Raw genomic sequence first — 17115 nt, 5'->3', positions numbered from 1 at the left:
AACAGTCATTTTTTAATACTAGCTAGTGTCATCTTTGGTTTACTTATCTTTCTAGCTTTAGGTTCCACGTCCACATTCTTGGTCTAGCCCTGGGTCTCCTGAATTCCTACCACTGAATTCTCTCTCCTGGTGTTAGGGCCCCCTGGAATCTTTCATGGACTCTCTTTTGAGTTTTAAGAGAGAATGTGAAGAACTTCTGAACCGTTGGGTACCTGGGGTTTTCCTGTCATAACTGGTTGCTGCCATTCTTGGTGGTTTCCAAGTTTAATACCATGGGTTTCTGATCACCCTACAGCTTTCTCAGGGAACTCTCAGCTCTCATTGCTTCCTGCCTCTGGACATAGAGTCTTACACACTACACATGTCCTTGTGTCTGGGCCCATCTCTAGTTGGTTGGGAGACTGGCAGCCTCTTTTGCCTATGCTGGTGCTTGCTTTGCTGACAGCCCATTTTCCTATTGCCTGTAGGTTTCTGAGTGACTGCAATTCTAGGGTGGCAGAAGTCACTTACTGTAGCTCTCATGGGATTTTTTGATCACTATTGGTTTGGTGTGATTCTCTCTCTTTTTTAATTTTTATTTTTTGCTAGAGTAGGTATGTATGAGCCGAACTGTTTGCCTCTGTTTGGGCTGCCATCTTTCCTGGAAGTCCAATTTGATGAAATCTCAAGTATTTTCCAAATACTTAAAAAAAGCTTAGTTGGAAAGACTTTCTCCAAAAGCCTTATTAGTAGATAGTATATATTCTTGTTCTAATATTTATGCAACCCCAAAGTACAGAGTCTGAGTATAATATGAAATACCAGTCCCTTAAGAAAAAGGGAATTGGGGGCAGCTGGGTGGCACAGTGGTTTAAAGCACCGGCCCTGGATTCAGGAGGGCCTGAGTTCGAATCCGGTCTCAGACACTTGACACTTAACCAGCTGTGTGACCCTGGGCAACTCACTTAACCCTCATTGCCCCACAAAAAAAAAAAGAAAGAAAGAAAGAAAAAGGGAATCAGGAATCATCTAATATCACAAGAAGGTAGTGTCTAATACTGCTTGATTCAACCAGAAACTTTATAAGGGAATATTTTAGCAAGATTCCTGATTCATTTGGAACCCACAAGTTAACAAGTAGACTTTTCCCATTAACATACTAAATAAAGCTGCAAGATTTTATGCCCCAACTCCTTTTGATGGTTTTATTTAAGAGATTTTTTTTGTCATTCTTTAGAATTGAGATATCTGTCAATTACACAAACTAGATAAATCTTTGGAAACTTGTCTTTGTTCCTGTATTACACAACTGTTAATCGATTCTCAGATACCTTTCTAGGTAGGAGTCCATCATTCAGTGGTGGTTATGAAATACTCTCTTTAGTCTTCTTTCCTAGTGAGCAGAATAACAGTGGCATTTATTACAGAAAGAACAAGCCTCAGTCTCAGGGGTGGGGGGCTAGGATTAAATATTTCTGAAAGTTTATTTTTCTTCTTCCTCTTTCCATTCATGAAAAACCACCGTTTACCCATTTTAAGAAGATGCTTTTTAAACTTAATGTGCAACTAATTAGAGAGGAGTGCTCCTATCATCTTTTATGAACAATAATAGTATGATCTCATTTATAAACAAGAGGGGTGTGTGTGTGTGTGTGTGTGTGTGTGTGTGTGTGTGTGTGTGTGTTTAAATCACTCTTGGTATTATTAAATGAGCAAGAAGAAGTTTAGAATTGAACAGAAGTCATTGAGACACTCCAATTTTGGGGGCCGTTGACAAAAAGTGAATGGGGGGTGGAGCTATCTGTTGATAAATAGATATAATTGATAGGTATGTGAAACCACAGTGCAGTTACAGTGGTAGATATAGGTAGTAATGTGGAATGGGGAGTGGGAGAAGGGGGGAGAAGAATAGCATACAAGGAGTTGTTACCAAATTGACTTCATGGAATAGACTTACTTGTTTATGTCACTTTAGGTCCAGGGACAACCAAGATGGAAACAACTGTGACTTCGACTTCATCAGCAGCTGGACAGTTCAACAAGCCATTTTCGTTCTCTTCATCAGGGTCAGTATTGAAATTAAATTCCACGGCAAGGTTACATGTTTTCATCAACTTTATAGATGACCTCCCTGAATTTATATCTTGGAATCATTTTTACAAGTCTGAAAAATGTCAGCCCCTCTCTAGCTGACAATGAGTGCTAGTGGCTTAATGTATTAGCATGGATATTTTTCCCATTTTAACTTAAATTTCTGCATGCGCTATCATATGATTTCACCAGGATGGTTCTGATTATTTTAGGGAGAGCCTGTGCTAAATTTTAAGTTGATCTGCATTGTTAATCTGTTTACTCTTCATTTCAGCAACTGTGACATGTGGGCTAGACCAGCTGAAATGGCTTTTCTTGATTACAAGTCCAACATCTTATAGCTTTCTAGGGAAGATGACAAAAGGCATAGGGGTATTTTGAAGCATTAGTTTTTATATGCAAGTGGAGGAATCTATTTCTGTTAAATTTTTAGATTGTTAGATTATAAAAATTCACATTAGTTAAAAAGAATTCATGTCCTTGACTTCCATACCACTCAAGATGAACTTTTCCAACCCTTGAAACAAGAGTGTTTAATTTTTTCTGAAAATTGTTTCTGTAAATGCTAAAACATTGTTGCAAGAATTCGTGTTGAAACCTGTGAAATCTCCTCAAGCATTCAGTTTCCTACAGAGATGGAATTATGATGATATAAAAACCATCCAGAGTTTGGTCTTATGTATTCAATTGCATCTATAAGAAGCCTCTTAAGATTTTTTTTTTGTTTGGTTGTATTTCTTGTTTGGGGTTTTGGTTTGGGGGGGTGAATGGGGGGACTTTTATTCTGTAGTTGAAATCATATTAACCAAACATTCTTTTCCTGATTTTAGTATTCTCTTGGTAGGCTTTAAAGCTAACCTGTTAAGAGTGAAGTATGAAAGAGAGAATTTAGATTGGGGCTACAGGAAGATTAAATGGTAGTATGTGACAGATCCTCAGTTTGTCTTTACTTTTGGAGAAATAATTTGGAGCAATTGTAAAGTTAAAACAGTTTTCAGAATAGTCAGGTGCTTTACAAATGCTGGTTAATCTTTCCCATCAGGAGGTAAACAAATCATTTTCCCCCCACAGACGCTAATAATAAAAGGTAGATTTGTTTCTAAGCTGTACAAATTAGTAAAACCATCCAAGGAAATCAAGTATCAATATTATGGCCACCAGGTTAATATTCCCTCCCTCTATTCTTCTCACCAATGCAATGGTACAAAAGAGTTCCAGGGAACTCATGATAGAAGAGGATCTCCAAATCCAAGAAAAAAAAAGAAAGAAAGAACTGTGGAGTATAGATGCTGATTGAACCATATTATTTCTTCTGTTTTGGGTGCTGTTGGTTTTTTTTTTTTTTCTTTCTATTTTGAGGTTTTGCATCACTGCTCTGATTCTTTCTCTTGTAACAGGATTAATGCAGAAATAGGATTAATGTTATTATGTGTATATATATGTATGTATATATATCTATATGTATATGTATAGAGATATATAGATATAACCTATATCAGATTGCCTGCTGTCTAGGGGAGGGGGGAGGGAGGGAGAAAAATCTGAAATTGTAAAGCATGTATAAACAAAAGTTGAGAACTATCTTTACATGTAATGGAAAAAATAAAATACCTCATACATAAAAAAACAACAACAACAAAAAAATATTCCCTCCCTCTGAACAGTGAAGAAATTTATAAAAACTCTAAATGCCTACTAACTGGACAAAGCAGCTATTTCTGTGGATTTATTCTGACAATGTGATGGTAACTAATATACCTAGTTCATAGTGAAGATGGGATAGTGTTATGAAGTATACAGAAAAACCCAAATCCTCACTACAGCACATAACCACCTGATTTGAATATTGTTCTTTCCTATCGAATTCTATTTTAACTTCTTCCACTGCTTTTTACAGCATTCTGTTGTGCTGAATTTGCTTTTTGGTTCTGGCAGCTTCTCTAATAGTGAAAAGAAAGTGTATAGAAAAAGAGGAAGGAAAGGGAAGGTTAAAAAGAGTCGGATCTGTCTGAACCAGACTGTCCAACCTGTAACTCAGGGTTCTGCCAAATAAATAAGAAGACTACCTCTTGTATTTTATACATATGCTTCACACGTGGCAGAAGAACCTCTCTTTTGTGGTCAGGATCTTAATATGCATGTTTTTAAATAGAATTTTGGTCCTATATTCATGGGGTGGATGATGAAAGAGGTTCTTTGCTCTATGGCCCCTACTTACTTTTCCAGCATGGTCCTTTCCTACTGCTGTCCTCCATGAATTGTTCACTGAGCCCAGACTGATGGCCTTGCTTCCTCCAAGTGCATCTGAGGTTTTCAAGCATCTGCAACTTCCCTTGTATTATTTCCCTTTGCCAGGAATGTCTTGCTACCTTCTCACCTGCTCCAGTCCTACCTAACTTTCAAATTCCAACTTAGGTGTTAACACCATGAAGCCCTTGCCCAATAGCCTGGACTGTCGCTGTATCTCTCCTTCTTTTAAACCCCTGTAGCCCTCACTGCCTCTGTTTTTCCTGCTGAATTGTGAGCTGCTTGAAGATTGAGACCATATTTTAAATTTCTTTGTATCCCTTACAGCAGATAGAACCCAGAGCCTCTTACATAATAGGTTGTAAGTGTTTAATAAATATTCAGTGGTTAAATTAACAAAAATGTTTAGGGATGGGGAATGTTTATTGCGCGTTTCAACTGTTTTTTCTTTCATTCTCTAGGACTGGCTTTAATTTTGGAGCAATAACATCAGCACCACCTTCTAACTTCACTGTCTCACAAGGTAAAGTTCTGTGAATTATGCAAGTTACACTTTCGTGTCTTCCCCTAAACAAACACTAATTCCTTCTCTTTTTTATGTGTTTTGCATCTCTCTACAGGCTGCCAATTCTCTGTTGTTAAAATACCCATAGCAAGATGGTTGTTGTTGTTAATGCCATCGTCATAACTATAATAGTACTTTGATACTTGAAAGGTCTGATTTTATTTTTGGTGGGTTTTTTTGGTTTTGTTTTTTTTTTACGTGAGGCAATTGGGGTTAAGTGACTTGCCCAGGGTCACACAGCCAGTAAGTGTTTGTTGTTTTTTGTTTTGGGGTTTTTTTTACAGGGCAATGGGGGTTAAGTGACTTGCCCAGGGTCACACAGCTAGTAAGTGTCAAGTGTCTGAGGCCGGATTTGAACTCATGTACTCCTGAATCCAGGGCTGGTGCTTTATCCACTGCACCACCTAGCTTCCCCCAAGCTAGTAAGTGTTAAGTGTCTGAGGCCGGATTTGAACTCAGGTACTCCTGACTCCAGGGCCGGTGCTCTATCCAATGTGCCCACCTAGCTGCCCTCTAATAAAATATTTAATATATTTTAAATGTTTGATTTTTATTGAATAATGCAAGGGATCTCTGACTGCCTCAGTTTTTAATAAAAAGTAACTAAATTTGCATCTGGACATCAAGTCATTGTATTAACATAAAAGCCATACAATTGGAGATTTCTTTATTCCATTTGTCTTTTTCATTTGCATGTCTAAAACTATGCTTTTTATGTGAGTATTTTACTCCCTGTGGTGAACATAGTACCATGAAAAAATAAGACCCAACTCTTTTTTCTTAATATCATTTTAGTAATCCCACAGGATGCCCAATGTGTTACACGAGTCATTTTTTCTAAAAGTTTATTTGGGGATAGCTAGGTGGCACAGTGGATAAAGCACCAGCCCTGGATTCAGGAGGACCTGAGTTCAAATGTGGCCTCAGACGCTTGACACTTACTAGCTATGTGACCCTGGGCAAGTCACTTAACACCAACTGCCTCACCCCCCCCCCCCCCACCACCACCAAAAAAAAAAAATGGAAAAAAGTTTATTTGATCAGAATCTGGTTACCTCAAAAGAATCTCAGTGTGCTTTTTCATTTACCTTGTCATTCTATTAAGCATATTTCCTATTGACACAATGGCTGTTTCATGTGATAACTCTTAGAAAACAGAGGTTCTATTTCCAGTTTTACCAACTCCTCAGAGCAGTGCTGTCTATTGCTGCAATTACAGTTGTTTACCCTTTCTCTTAGTTGTTAAAGGTCCTAATCTTTTTCTTGAGGCTAGTCTTTGGCCTGTCAATTATGCCTTTAAAAGTGCCCGTTAAGCTATTATTTAAGTGGTACTTCTTGTACCTTGGTAATTAGGATGAACTAAGTCCTCTGAATTAAGAACTGAAAATAATAGCAATGTATATTTTCCCAAAACAGCAGAATGACCTTAAAAGCGATAGTGACAAAAGATAGATGAATTTTTTTCTACTCAGTGGTAAATTTATACATTTATAAAAATTTATAAAAATAATTTACAATAAGAAAAATACATAATGGAATATAAGGGATATTATTACTGAAAATCATCTACACTTTAGGTGTTAAAGTTTTACTTTACACACCTAAATATCCTGTTTGCAGTATAATTAACAGCTATAAAATGGATACTCACATTGTATATTCCAGAGACACACTAGTGCTCCTTTGTAATGGCAACCAGTGAGTAAAAATTAGCTAGAATTCAAGGGTACAAATTCATTCATCCTGCTCTAAAATAAAACTGTCTTTGGAAATAAAACTGTCCCTGTTATTTTGAAGGGAAGGTAAAGAAATATCAGAGGATGGTTACCTACTGTATAATATAATTTGTTTTCCAATATTCTTTTGTCTCAATGTAGTGACATCTGCCACAACGAAAGAGCCAAATCTATACGATACGTTCTCATTTAATCCAGGGATCTTGCAAGCAGCCAGCAGCGCTGGAACAGCATTCAGCTCTTCTGGAGATGTGGCCTCCTCTAATAAACCAGCAACACTGGCGGCAGCGGCAGCAGCCACTTCCACAACATCTAGCAAGCCTGATGCGTCTCCCCTAAAGCTGGGCGAGCATCTGTTTCCAAATTCCTTGGCTGGAGAAACACTGGGGAGTTTCTCAGGACTGAGAGTTGGCCAGGCAGATGATAATGCAAAAGCCTCCAGTAAGAGCCCGTCCATAAACTTACCCAGTGTGCAGCCTGCCAAGATGTCCACCATAACTCCTGAATTTAGCTTCAGCAGCTCTTCCCTCTTAGGGAAGCCCATGGAGGCCCCCGTGACCTCAACCATGACCACCACAACAGTGACAACGTCGGCCAGCACAGGCCTGAGTAGTTCCACGGGTAGTTTATTTGGTGGCCTCCAGCTCACCAGTTCAGGAGCCTCAGGGGCTCTGAATCTGGGTGGGACCTCTTTGAGTGGCAGCAAGCCCACTTTTTCATTTGGACAGACTGGCAGTACAATGCCCCTCCCTTCAGCAACACCTGCTCCAACCACTGCCCCCCCTGCCACCCTCCCTGTGACAGCACCTCCTTTATCATTCAGTAATCTCTTGAGTCCACCCTCTGCTCCTGTCCTTCCTGGGTCCCCTGGAAAAAGCACGGGAGATGCCAAATCCTTGGCATCGTCCGAGAAGCCAGGGGACAATGAGGTACCAGGCTCCTCTGTCCCTGCACTTGCAGACCAGCAGCAGCCACCGCCACCTGACCAACCTCCAGCCCCAGGGCCACCTCTGGAAGTGGTTAAAAAAGAGCCCCCTGTTCTGTCCCCTGTGGCAGGGGACTCCAGTATTTCTGCAGCCAGTGGCCCTGGGGCACCTTCCACAGAAGCCAGCGGGGCAACCACAGGCATTTCTGAAGCCAAAGCCAAGCCCGAGGCATCTTCCATGTCCACCTTGGCGCCTGAGCAAAGTGCAGCGACGTCAGCCTCTGCCTCAGGTGTGACCCAGGGGGCTGTGGCCTCTCCTGGTGCTCCACCCCCCTCCAGCACTGCGGCTTCTATGGCCCCAAGCCCAGCTGGGTTTGGGGCTGCCGCTGCGGGAGCACCTGTGTTCCCACCAACCCCCACCACCAGTTCTACAGGTTCTGCCTTCAGCCAGCCAGCCAGTGACACCACCTCTGCCCCTTCTGCTGCCTCTGTGTTTGGACAGTTGGCGGCTACCTCAGCACCTACGCTGTTTGGGCAGCAGACAGGCAGTGCAGCCACAACTACGACAGCCACAGCCCAGGTGTCTAGCCCAGGGTTTGGGAGTCCAGCGTTTGGCACCACTCCCGCTGGGGGCTTTGGGCAGGCAGCCTTTGGGCAGGCACCTGCCTTTGGACAGCCTGCGAGCAGCTCTGCAAGTGGGTTTTCATTCAGTCAGACCAGTTTTGGCTCAGCACCTGCCTTTGGGCAGTCTGCCTCATCTACTACTGCTGTCAGCAGTGGGAATGTCTTCGGCGCTTCCTCTAGCACCAATAGTGCCAGTTCCTTCTCTTTTGGCCAGTCTTCTGCCAGTACTGGCAGCAGTCTTTTTGGGCAGAGCAATCCTCCAGCCTTTGGGCAGAGCACAGGCTTTGGCCAAGGAGGCTCTGTGTTTGGTGGTGCTGCAGCCACCACGACCACCTCATCATCTTCTGGCTTCAGCTTTTGCCAGGCTTCAGGTAAGAGTCTGCCGGAGAGAACAGAGAACAGAACCAGGTGGGGCCCTATGGAACTGCAAGTTTCAGTTATGTCCTTAATTTAACAAGGATGGCCCTGCCCCTACCTGTTCATTTCCAACTCCAGGTTTATTAATTCATCCATTTCCCATTGCATCAACTAGCATTGGGCCATAAGCAACAGCATGAAAGTCACTATAGGCCACTTAGTGACCTTTAGACTTTTGGAGCTGGAAGGCACTTTGTGGTGAGAACCTGGAAACTTTGGGAGATTTTTGTGGACCCTAGAGGGAAGAGACCCTTAGATCTAGTCCAACCCCTTTCTTTGATTGAGGTAAAGAGCTCCCCCAGGGCCCAGAGGTAGTTGTGTGCCTTAGAACTTGCTGGAAAGCAGGACTCAGACCCAAGCACTTTGACTCTTGATGCAGGGATCTTCATTTTGCTGTACTACTCCTGATGGGTGGGGGTTTTCTTATTGTTTTTCATTGACTGCCTTTTAACATGTTACTTTTTTGAAAGTGAAACCTGGCACCTCACTGTTGCTCAGTTCGATTAGATGATATTTGTACATTTTGAGAGGCCTCAAGACCTTGAAAAGATTTACCCACTTTTGTGTTTCTTTGACTCCAGTGATCATAGGATCAAAGATCATAGAACTAAAGTTGAAAGGTAACTCAAAGGCCATGTAATTGCACACACCCTTGTTTTTCCAAATGAAGAAACTGAGGCCCACAGGTAGCCAGTATCCAAGGCAGAGAACTTAGATCTTCTAACTCCTGTGAATGGTGGTTCATCTGTCAGTAGACCACGTGAATGCTTTTCTTCTGGGGTTTTTTGGTAGACAAATTCATTAATGGGTATTCATCCCCTCATTTATATTCTTTTAGAATAAGGCCTGAATAGAAGCAGCATGGTAGAGTGGAAAGAGTCCTACACCTTGAAGTCAGAAGGCCCCAAATCAAAACCTGTCTCATTTACTCTCCGAGTGGCTGCACACAGATCACTTGGCTTCTCTTTCCTCATCTGAAAAATGAGCAATTTGAACCAAGTGACCCTCTCACTCCTGTTATCTGAGGGGGCTCCTTCCTGCCTGTTTGGTTGATTTGAAGTATGACCAGGAGGCGAATGCCCTGACCCAGAGAGTGAAGAAAGCAGAGGCTTCATAAGATTCTCCAAAGAATTAAACATTCATTCTCTCTTCTCTGCTGGAGACCTAGAAGCTAATCCAGAAACACTTCTGAGGTCTCTCTTCTGTTCAGTGCAGACTCCTTTCTCTGCCTCTCCTCCTTTTCCCTCTTTTTCTTCCCTTCTTTCCCTTCCCATCTTTATCCCTTCCTCTTCTCATGTCTTCCCTCCCTCTTCTTCTCCCCTTCTCTTCTTTCCTTCCACCTTCCCATCCCACTTCTTCCCTTCCAGTGTCAAAGCTCCAGGATGGCACAAATGAGGCCATGAGAGAAAAAGCCACATCTCAGTGATCACAGGCCATAAGAAGAATACTGATGATGATTTTGTTTTACAGGCTTTGGTTCCAGCAACACAGGTTCTGTGTTTGGCCAGGCCGCAGGGACTGGAAGCACTGTCTTTGGCCAGGTAGAGTGACAGTTGTGGTTGTGGGGGTGTGAGTGGACATATGTCAGAATATTTCACTGGTATTTTCGTTTTACATATGATTCCTTCATATTCCCAAGCCTCCCCAGATGCCCTCAGCTCATCCTGCAAATACCAATGCTACAAAATGTGATTTAGTTTCTTCTCACATTGTTAGAGCATTTTGAAGTCTACAGAGCTCTTTCCTCACAACAGTCCTATGATACACAAATACAAGTATTATTTCCCCCATTTTGTAGATAAGTAAGACAAGTAAAATGACAGTGCCAGCCGGTAAATGGCAATACTGGGATGTGGACTCAGGTCCCACCCTCTTTCTCCTACCCCTTGTTGCCTAGTCTGTCAATAAATGTTTATTAAGCACCTACTCTGTGCCAGGCACTATGATAAGCAGTGGGGATACAAACAAATTGGCAGGGGGAGGGGGGGGAGGAGACAGTCTCTGCCCTCAAGGAACTTGCAATCTAACGACAACACCCAAAAAGACTAAAAGGGGAAGAGGGTGGTGGGGTACTTGTTTTGGGACATGATGAAAAGTTCCAACAAGTCCAAAAGCAGTTTGGGGTAAGGAGCGGGGGTGGAGGGGCCCTGCCCTCCAGTCAGAGGATCTGATCAGAGGAGCAGAAGCTACTGATGAGATGTTAGGACCAGGCAGATTCAGTCTTGCAGCATAATTAGATTTTCTAAGGATGAAGAAAGGTATGATGGAAAGGTCCAAAGGAGTCCAAAAGCATTGGAATTGTGGGGAAATGGGAATCTACACCATCTCTGCATCCTCTGTGGAACTCTCCCAAGAATCTTTGGGGTGGGTCCCAAATTCCAGTTATTTCCATCCTTCACTTTTTGGATTCTCTTTTTGGAGAAGGCAGCCTCTCTCAATTTATGCCTGCTGTAAGAGATTAAATCATAGTTACTGAGTTGTGCTTCCTTCCCAAAGACTCCCTAACCTGTTTAAATGTGACTCTGGCCCTTTAGCTATTGGCCTAGGGAGAGGAGGTGAGGATATAAGTAGAAGGGAAGGGAGGAAACTAGGCATCTTGTGAGTTTCTTGCTTATTATTTTCAGGAGGCCCCCTCTCTTTCAGTGCTCTGCTGCACCTGAGAGCTTGTTAAATGTGTGAAATTAAGCATCCCCTGTGATAGGTGCTTTCCATTGTAATGATCCTAGTGTGGGAGGGGACCTTTCACCTCAGGTAGTAAGGACACCATTATCGAGCCTGCAGTACAGAGGCTGCCTTTGGTTCCCTTGCTGAGTTTCCCCAGCAACCTGACAGTATGCATTTACTGAACCAGAGGGCTTGGCAGTGTATCACACAAGGCAGTCGTGCTTCCCCAGACTATTTCTCATGAGTCTGAACTTCATCACTAAGCAGCAAAACCAGAACATCTGGCTGCCAGGCTAGTGAAAAGTCAGGAGGGGTGATGAAAACACATTCAGCCCAAAGCATGTTCTCATTTTACTTTCACTTTCTTGATAGGCCACAAGCCATCCAAATATATGTTCGTAGCTATTCTTCCAGCAGGTTCCTGTGTATTCTGGCTACTCCCCACTGTATCACATAAAGGAAATAATGCTGATTTGTCCTTTAGCAGTTTGCTGCTTAGGATATTATGGGATCCTAGATTTAGATTCAGAACTGGACAGGAACTTAGAGGCTGTCATGGCCAACCCCCTCATTCTGTAGATGAGGAAACTGATGCCCAGAGAAATTAAATGACCTCAGAGGGGTCCTTATGGAGTCTTCCATCCCCTCACCCCCATCCTTTTAAAGACTAGGAAACTGAGACTTAAAGAGGTCAAGTGACCTGGGTCACCTAGGCATGAGTGTCCGAGGCAGCATGTGAACTCAGGTCTTTTTGACTCTAAGCTCACGGTCCTTTCCACTGTATGATCACCTCCCAAATGGCCCACCTTGTGATTTGTCCTGATCAAGCTTTTCCCAGATGAGACTATTCCTTCCTTACTCATTCCTTGTTTCAGTATTTGAGGGGATTGGCAAATTTCTTCCCTTGCAGATAGGCAGGGGCTCTGATACTTGAGCTAAATCTATTTAATTTTGGCTATTGCAGCTTAGTCATGAAATGATCCTGTTAGCTTTTCCAACTGTCACAGTTGTTGAACCTTGGAATCTTATGCCTGGTAATAAGTTTCACCAAGCCTTTAATGAATAACAGAAATAGCGGCTCATATTCATATGGGACTTGAAAGTTTGCACAGGTCTCTACATGCTTTTCCTCATTTGATTTGCACAACAGCCCTGAGCTCAGAGTGCTTACATGACTGGGCCAGAGTTACCCAGCTAGTAAGTATCTGCAGCAGGATTGGAGCCCAGGTCTTCCTGACTTCTCCCCTATGGTATATACCATATATATATACACACCATATATGGTATATATCTTCTGGTATGTCCAGTAACAAAGGAGACTGGACACTTGAATGATGTTAATGACCCTTAGAGTTTGTCTTTCATCTGCCCAGAAGAACTGATTTCCACTCTGGGAAACAAGGTCTTTGGTACAGCTTTGACTCAGCATGCATTTCTAAGCTAATGACAGCATCCGAAGACAAGATTTGAGAACTTGGACAGAATTCAGCTGTGGTCATCATTTCAACAATGCAACTAATTTCGGCTGATTTCTTCAGTGCCGTGAAAGTCATTATCAAATAAAAGTGTAGAAAGGAGAGGAAAGGCGGCACAGATCACATGTTGTCAGGAGCTGATGCATTCAGTCTGACTGTATAAGAGCCAGAAGTTGTAGGGTTCTTCATGGTTTATAATGAGTGGTGTTTTCAAACCTTTTGAGACTGTAGAATTCTTGAAAATTGGATTTTATGCCCCTAACTTGGTTAATGTAGGACAAGGACCAGAGACGACAGTATAAATACCAATTAAAAGCAGCCAACATTTACAGATCATTTCTCAAACTCTTTTATAGAGGCCTAGACAAAGAACAATTTGAAAACCCCCTCTCCTTTAGGAATGTTCAGACCTAGCTTCTTTTCAGATTTCTGGAGTATGCATTAACAAAACAATTTTTCTACTTGTATGGTACATGAGGGCATCCTGCCCACGGATATGCCCTGCCATTTTGTAGTGACCTCTAATCGTATCATACTTCCTGTTCCTTTTGTTTCCCAGCAGTCATCATCTTCCAGTGGAGGCTTGTTTGGGTCTGGAAGCACTGGAAGAGGGGGGGGTTTCTTCAGTGGCCTTGGAGGAAAACCCAGCCAGGATGCCGCCAACAAAAACCCATTCAGCTCAGCCAGCGGGGGATTTGGATCTTCAGGCACCCCAAGTAAGCAAGCCAGATGTTCAGAGAAAATGAGAATTTTCCCTATTCCTTGGTCTTTCATCAGTATCACCTCCTTTACGGTGTTTTAATAGGAAGTGAAATAAGAAAAATGAACAACAAAAAAGGGAACAAGTGCCCATTTAAAAGATTTTCCTAAGTGCGGGTGTGACTTTTTCTTTATATGGAACCTGTTTAACATGGAATGTCCAAAATCCACGAGGCAGTTTGAAAAAATGTGTATAATTGTGCTAGGCATTTGTTTCCCATGCCCATCCATGTCTTTCTCTTGTTGGTTGGGAGTGAAGTGATACGATATGAATGCAAACAGACAACCAGAAATCATGTTTAAGAAGACAAAAACCTGTGTGAGGTTTGTTTTGGGTGGGGATCATTTTCATTGGTGTGATGGCCCTCTTTTAATCTGTCTCTGAAACTCGGCTTTTGTAGGGAAATGTCACCCAAAAGTTAGAAGCCTTAATTATTTCTCATCAGTGGCATTTTTGTTCGATTTTCCTCTGAAGCTATATTCACTCCATTTCCTCTCATTTCTAAGGTTCTTTGTTGATCTGTCTGTTCGTGGTTGAAAGTAATATGAAGTTTGTTTTTTAAATCATTAAAAATTATCATGCTGCTGATGAGAGGATTAGATCAGGAAACTAGAATTCTGTCATGCTCACAGTCCAAGTCTTCTATTCTCTCATTTAATGTGTAACATAAAAATTTAATGAACCGAGAGCTGGTGTTCTACAGACTCAATAGACATGTGTCTCTAATATTGAGTCCCCATCTAGTTCAAAACAAAACTCTTCCTTTATTTTTCTCCCTTTTGAATCTGAAGGCTCTGTGGCCGTAATTATGACATCACTGACAACAGAAGGAATGAGGGAAAACAGGTTATTTAGCAAAGAAGCTGGTAGGGATGCTCTTGCCCACAAGATTGTATTTCTGAAATTTTTATGCAGTTTTTGATATATCTGGTTAGAGTTTTGTGTCTGCTACTTGAGGAATTAAACCTGAAAATTTGAATCTTCACATTAGAATTTTCTGTTTACCAGCACCCAGGGGCTTAATAAATGCTTATTGGGCAAGGATTGGTCCATCCCACTTTGTACCATTATTCATGTAAACAGTGTTTTGAAATACCATCACTCTTCACTGGAATGTTATATATTCAAGTTATAATTATCAGTGTGCTAGCTGGGGATTGGGGTTTAAAATAATGAGGTGATCATCTAAAAAAATACAGGTATTATTTTTATGGGTAATTCCTTTATGAAGCAAGGGAGCATCAGTAACTCCTTTAAAATTGAATTGGAGGAGTAGAAAGTCGAAAAATGTGTTGTTGGGTTTGGAGTTTGGTTTTGTTCTCTTAAAAGTATTTAAAGTGTAATTAGATAGTACCAAGGACAGCAACTTCTTGAGCATTGAATATGTAGCCACTCCAGCTAAGAAATTATTGTGAGTGGAATGGTAAGCCAAAGATATACAAAGAGGAAAAGAAAAATTTGGAAAGGAAAAATAATTAAATGAGAGTAAAGAATGAGAGGATGAAGAAAAAATAATTTCACTCCTGTTTGGGGGGGAAATACTTTACTATACTCTTAAAAATCACTAGTGATGATGGGCTTTTTCTAAGTTATCACTGGTCATTTTTTTTCTACCTCTTCCTGCTATCTAGGAAAAGTCAGTGGTCATTTTTTAATGTCTCAGCATCTTACTCTATTGAAACTCTCTTGCTAGTTCTCTTCTTTTCTCTCTGTCTACTTATACCTATTCTCTGGCTTTTCTTCCCTCCTTATTCCAAAAGTAAATTGGGTAAGGACTCTACATAGGGTAAATGAGTAGCACTGATGAGGTGTGGTGGGGAGGGGATCATGTCCTCGCCTTACTCCCCTGAATGACCAGCCATAACCTGACTCCCCATCCTGATCGAGGACATTGTCCATCCATTACCAGTCACCCCCACCCCCACACACACATACACATACACACAGGCCTGGTTTTCTGGATATTGTAGCAGCTTCTTTATTTTTTTTCCCCATATCCACCAAAATATTTATAGCAGCATTTTTTGTGATAACAAAGAATTGGAAACAAAGTAGATGCCCATCAACTGGGGAATAGCCAATCAAATTATGGTACACGAATACAATGGAACACTATTCTGCTATAAGAAAATGATGAATGTAAATACAGAGAAGCTTGGAAAGGTCTTATTGTAGTAGCTTCTTAACTGGGCTCTTTTTTCTTCAATCCATTTTACATCCCATTCATCGTCAGACTGATATTACCCTCTGCTCAAAAACCTTTGATCAACCCAATAGCTTTCGAGAAAAAGTTGAGGTGACTCAGTCTGAACATGAAGGCCTTCTTCATTCTGCCTTTTTGACTTCATTTACCACTTTCCCCAAAATAAGCTCTCTACTTTAACCAGGCTGGTCTATTCCATATCATCATACCCTGATCATTTCTGCCTCTGCATTTTAAAATTTTACTTTACTTTTACTTTACTCATTCTGTCCTTTCCTCTTGGATTGTAATCTTGAGAAACAACTGGAAATGTAATACTGAGGGGGGAAAAAAAGAGGAGCAAGAAATACTGTCCATTTGCAGTTGGTGTGATCTCCATCCAATATAAGGGCTTCTCTCTTCACCTAGGATTCCTCCCATAGTGAACCACTGATCTCCGAAGGCATTTAGAATTACAGAGCAGTTACCTTCTTTAGCTTTGTACTGAGAATATCGTTTCCAATCTTCAACACATTCATTCAGTTCAAGGACACGAAAGGTATATGAATGTCAACAAATGAAGAAGCCGTCTTTTAAAAGTCCAGCAATTAACATTTAGTCTTAGGATATGAATCTGAAAAGTGGAACAGAAGATAATCTTCCTATCTCGGCTTCTGAAATTTTGCATTGGTTTCATATTTGGTTTCCTTAGTGGTACAAAATGGCCTAGAATAGGTTTTAGATCTGGAAGAGACCTCCAAGATCATCTGATTCAGCCTCTCCCCAGGCCCAATGTAGTGACTTCTCCAACATCACAGAGGTAGTAGTAGCAAGGTCCAGATTGGAATCTAGGTTTTGTGGCTCTATATTCAGCAAAGATTTTTCTGCTATACCACAATGTTTTCCTGTTGTTCTTTCCTTTAGGAACCATCCAAAGTATAACCATGCTCATGTCACTTCCTCTCTGAGTCATCCTTGTACCATGTTAATGTTGGTCATTTGTGGGGATTCCTCTCTCATTCATTTTCTTGTAAAAACATGTGGTCCAGATAAGATTTTTCTGATGTATTTTGCTAGTGTTTTTACTATAAAAAAAGTTAAGAATCCATCCTGGGAAATAAAACTTACTTTCTCCTCCTTTTACCAACAAGGGGAACTGATAGAGTGGGTGCCTTTTTTTTTTTTTTAAATAAGTGGCTTCAAAAGCCTGTGTTTGTTGCCTCAAAAGTGTGGGTTATGAAATGGTTCCCAAAGAATACTAGGCATTTTTTCTTACTGGCTAATATATTTTACCAATGAAGAACCTCCTAAAACAATAATGATAGCCTTTGAAATAGAAATTTCCAGGAGCCCTAGGGGCTGGATGCCCCTTTTAAGGGAAAAGTCAGTGACACAGACAAAACCAAGAAATGTTAAAGAATGAGGAAATAGATTTTTGGATGTTTTTTGT

At 41.3% G+C, this 17115-nt stretch overlaps 1 protein-coding gene across 1 annotated transcript in view; it reads left to right on the top strand.

Moving 5' to 3' along the window:
- Window positions 1-17115, top strand: part of NUP214 (nucleoporin 214) — a 100296-nt gene that overhangs the window by 68676 nt on the left and 14505 nt on the right. The window contains 5 exon segments of the mRNA XM_043986250.1: window positions 1955-2045; window positions 4779-4840; window positions 6760-8538; window positions 10055-10125; window positions 13283-13439. Coding sequence (XP_043842185.1) covers window positions 1955-2045; window positions 4779-4840; window positions 6760-8538; window positions 10055-10125; window positions 13283-13439 — 2160 coding nt within the window.

This window comes from Dromiciops gliroides, chromosome 2 (assembly GCF_019393635.1).
Source record: "Dromiciops gliroides isolate mDroGli1 chromosome 2, mDroGli1.pri, whole genome shotgun sequence".
NCBI classification, from domain to species: Eukaryota; Metazoa; Chordata; class Mammalia; order Microbiotheria; family Microbiotheriidae; genus Dromiciops; species Dromiciops gliroides.
The sequence above is the reverse complement of the archived record's forward strand: the minus strand, read 5'-3'. Positions and strand labels throughout refer to the sequence as shown.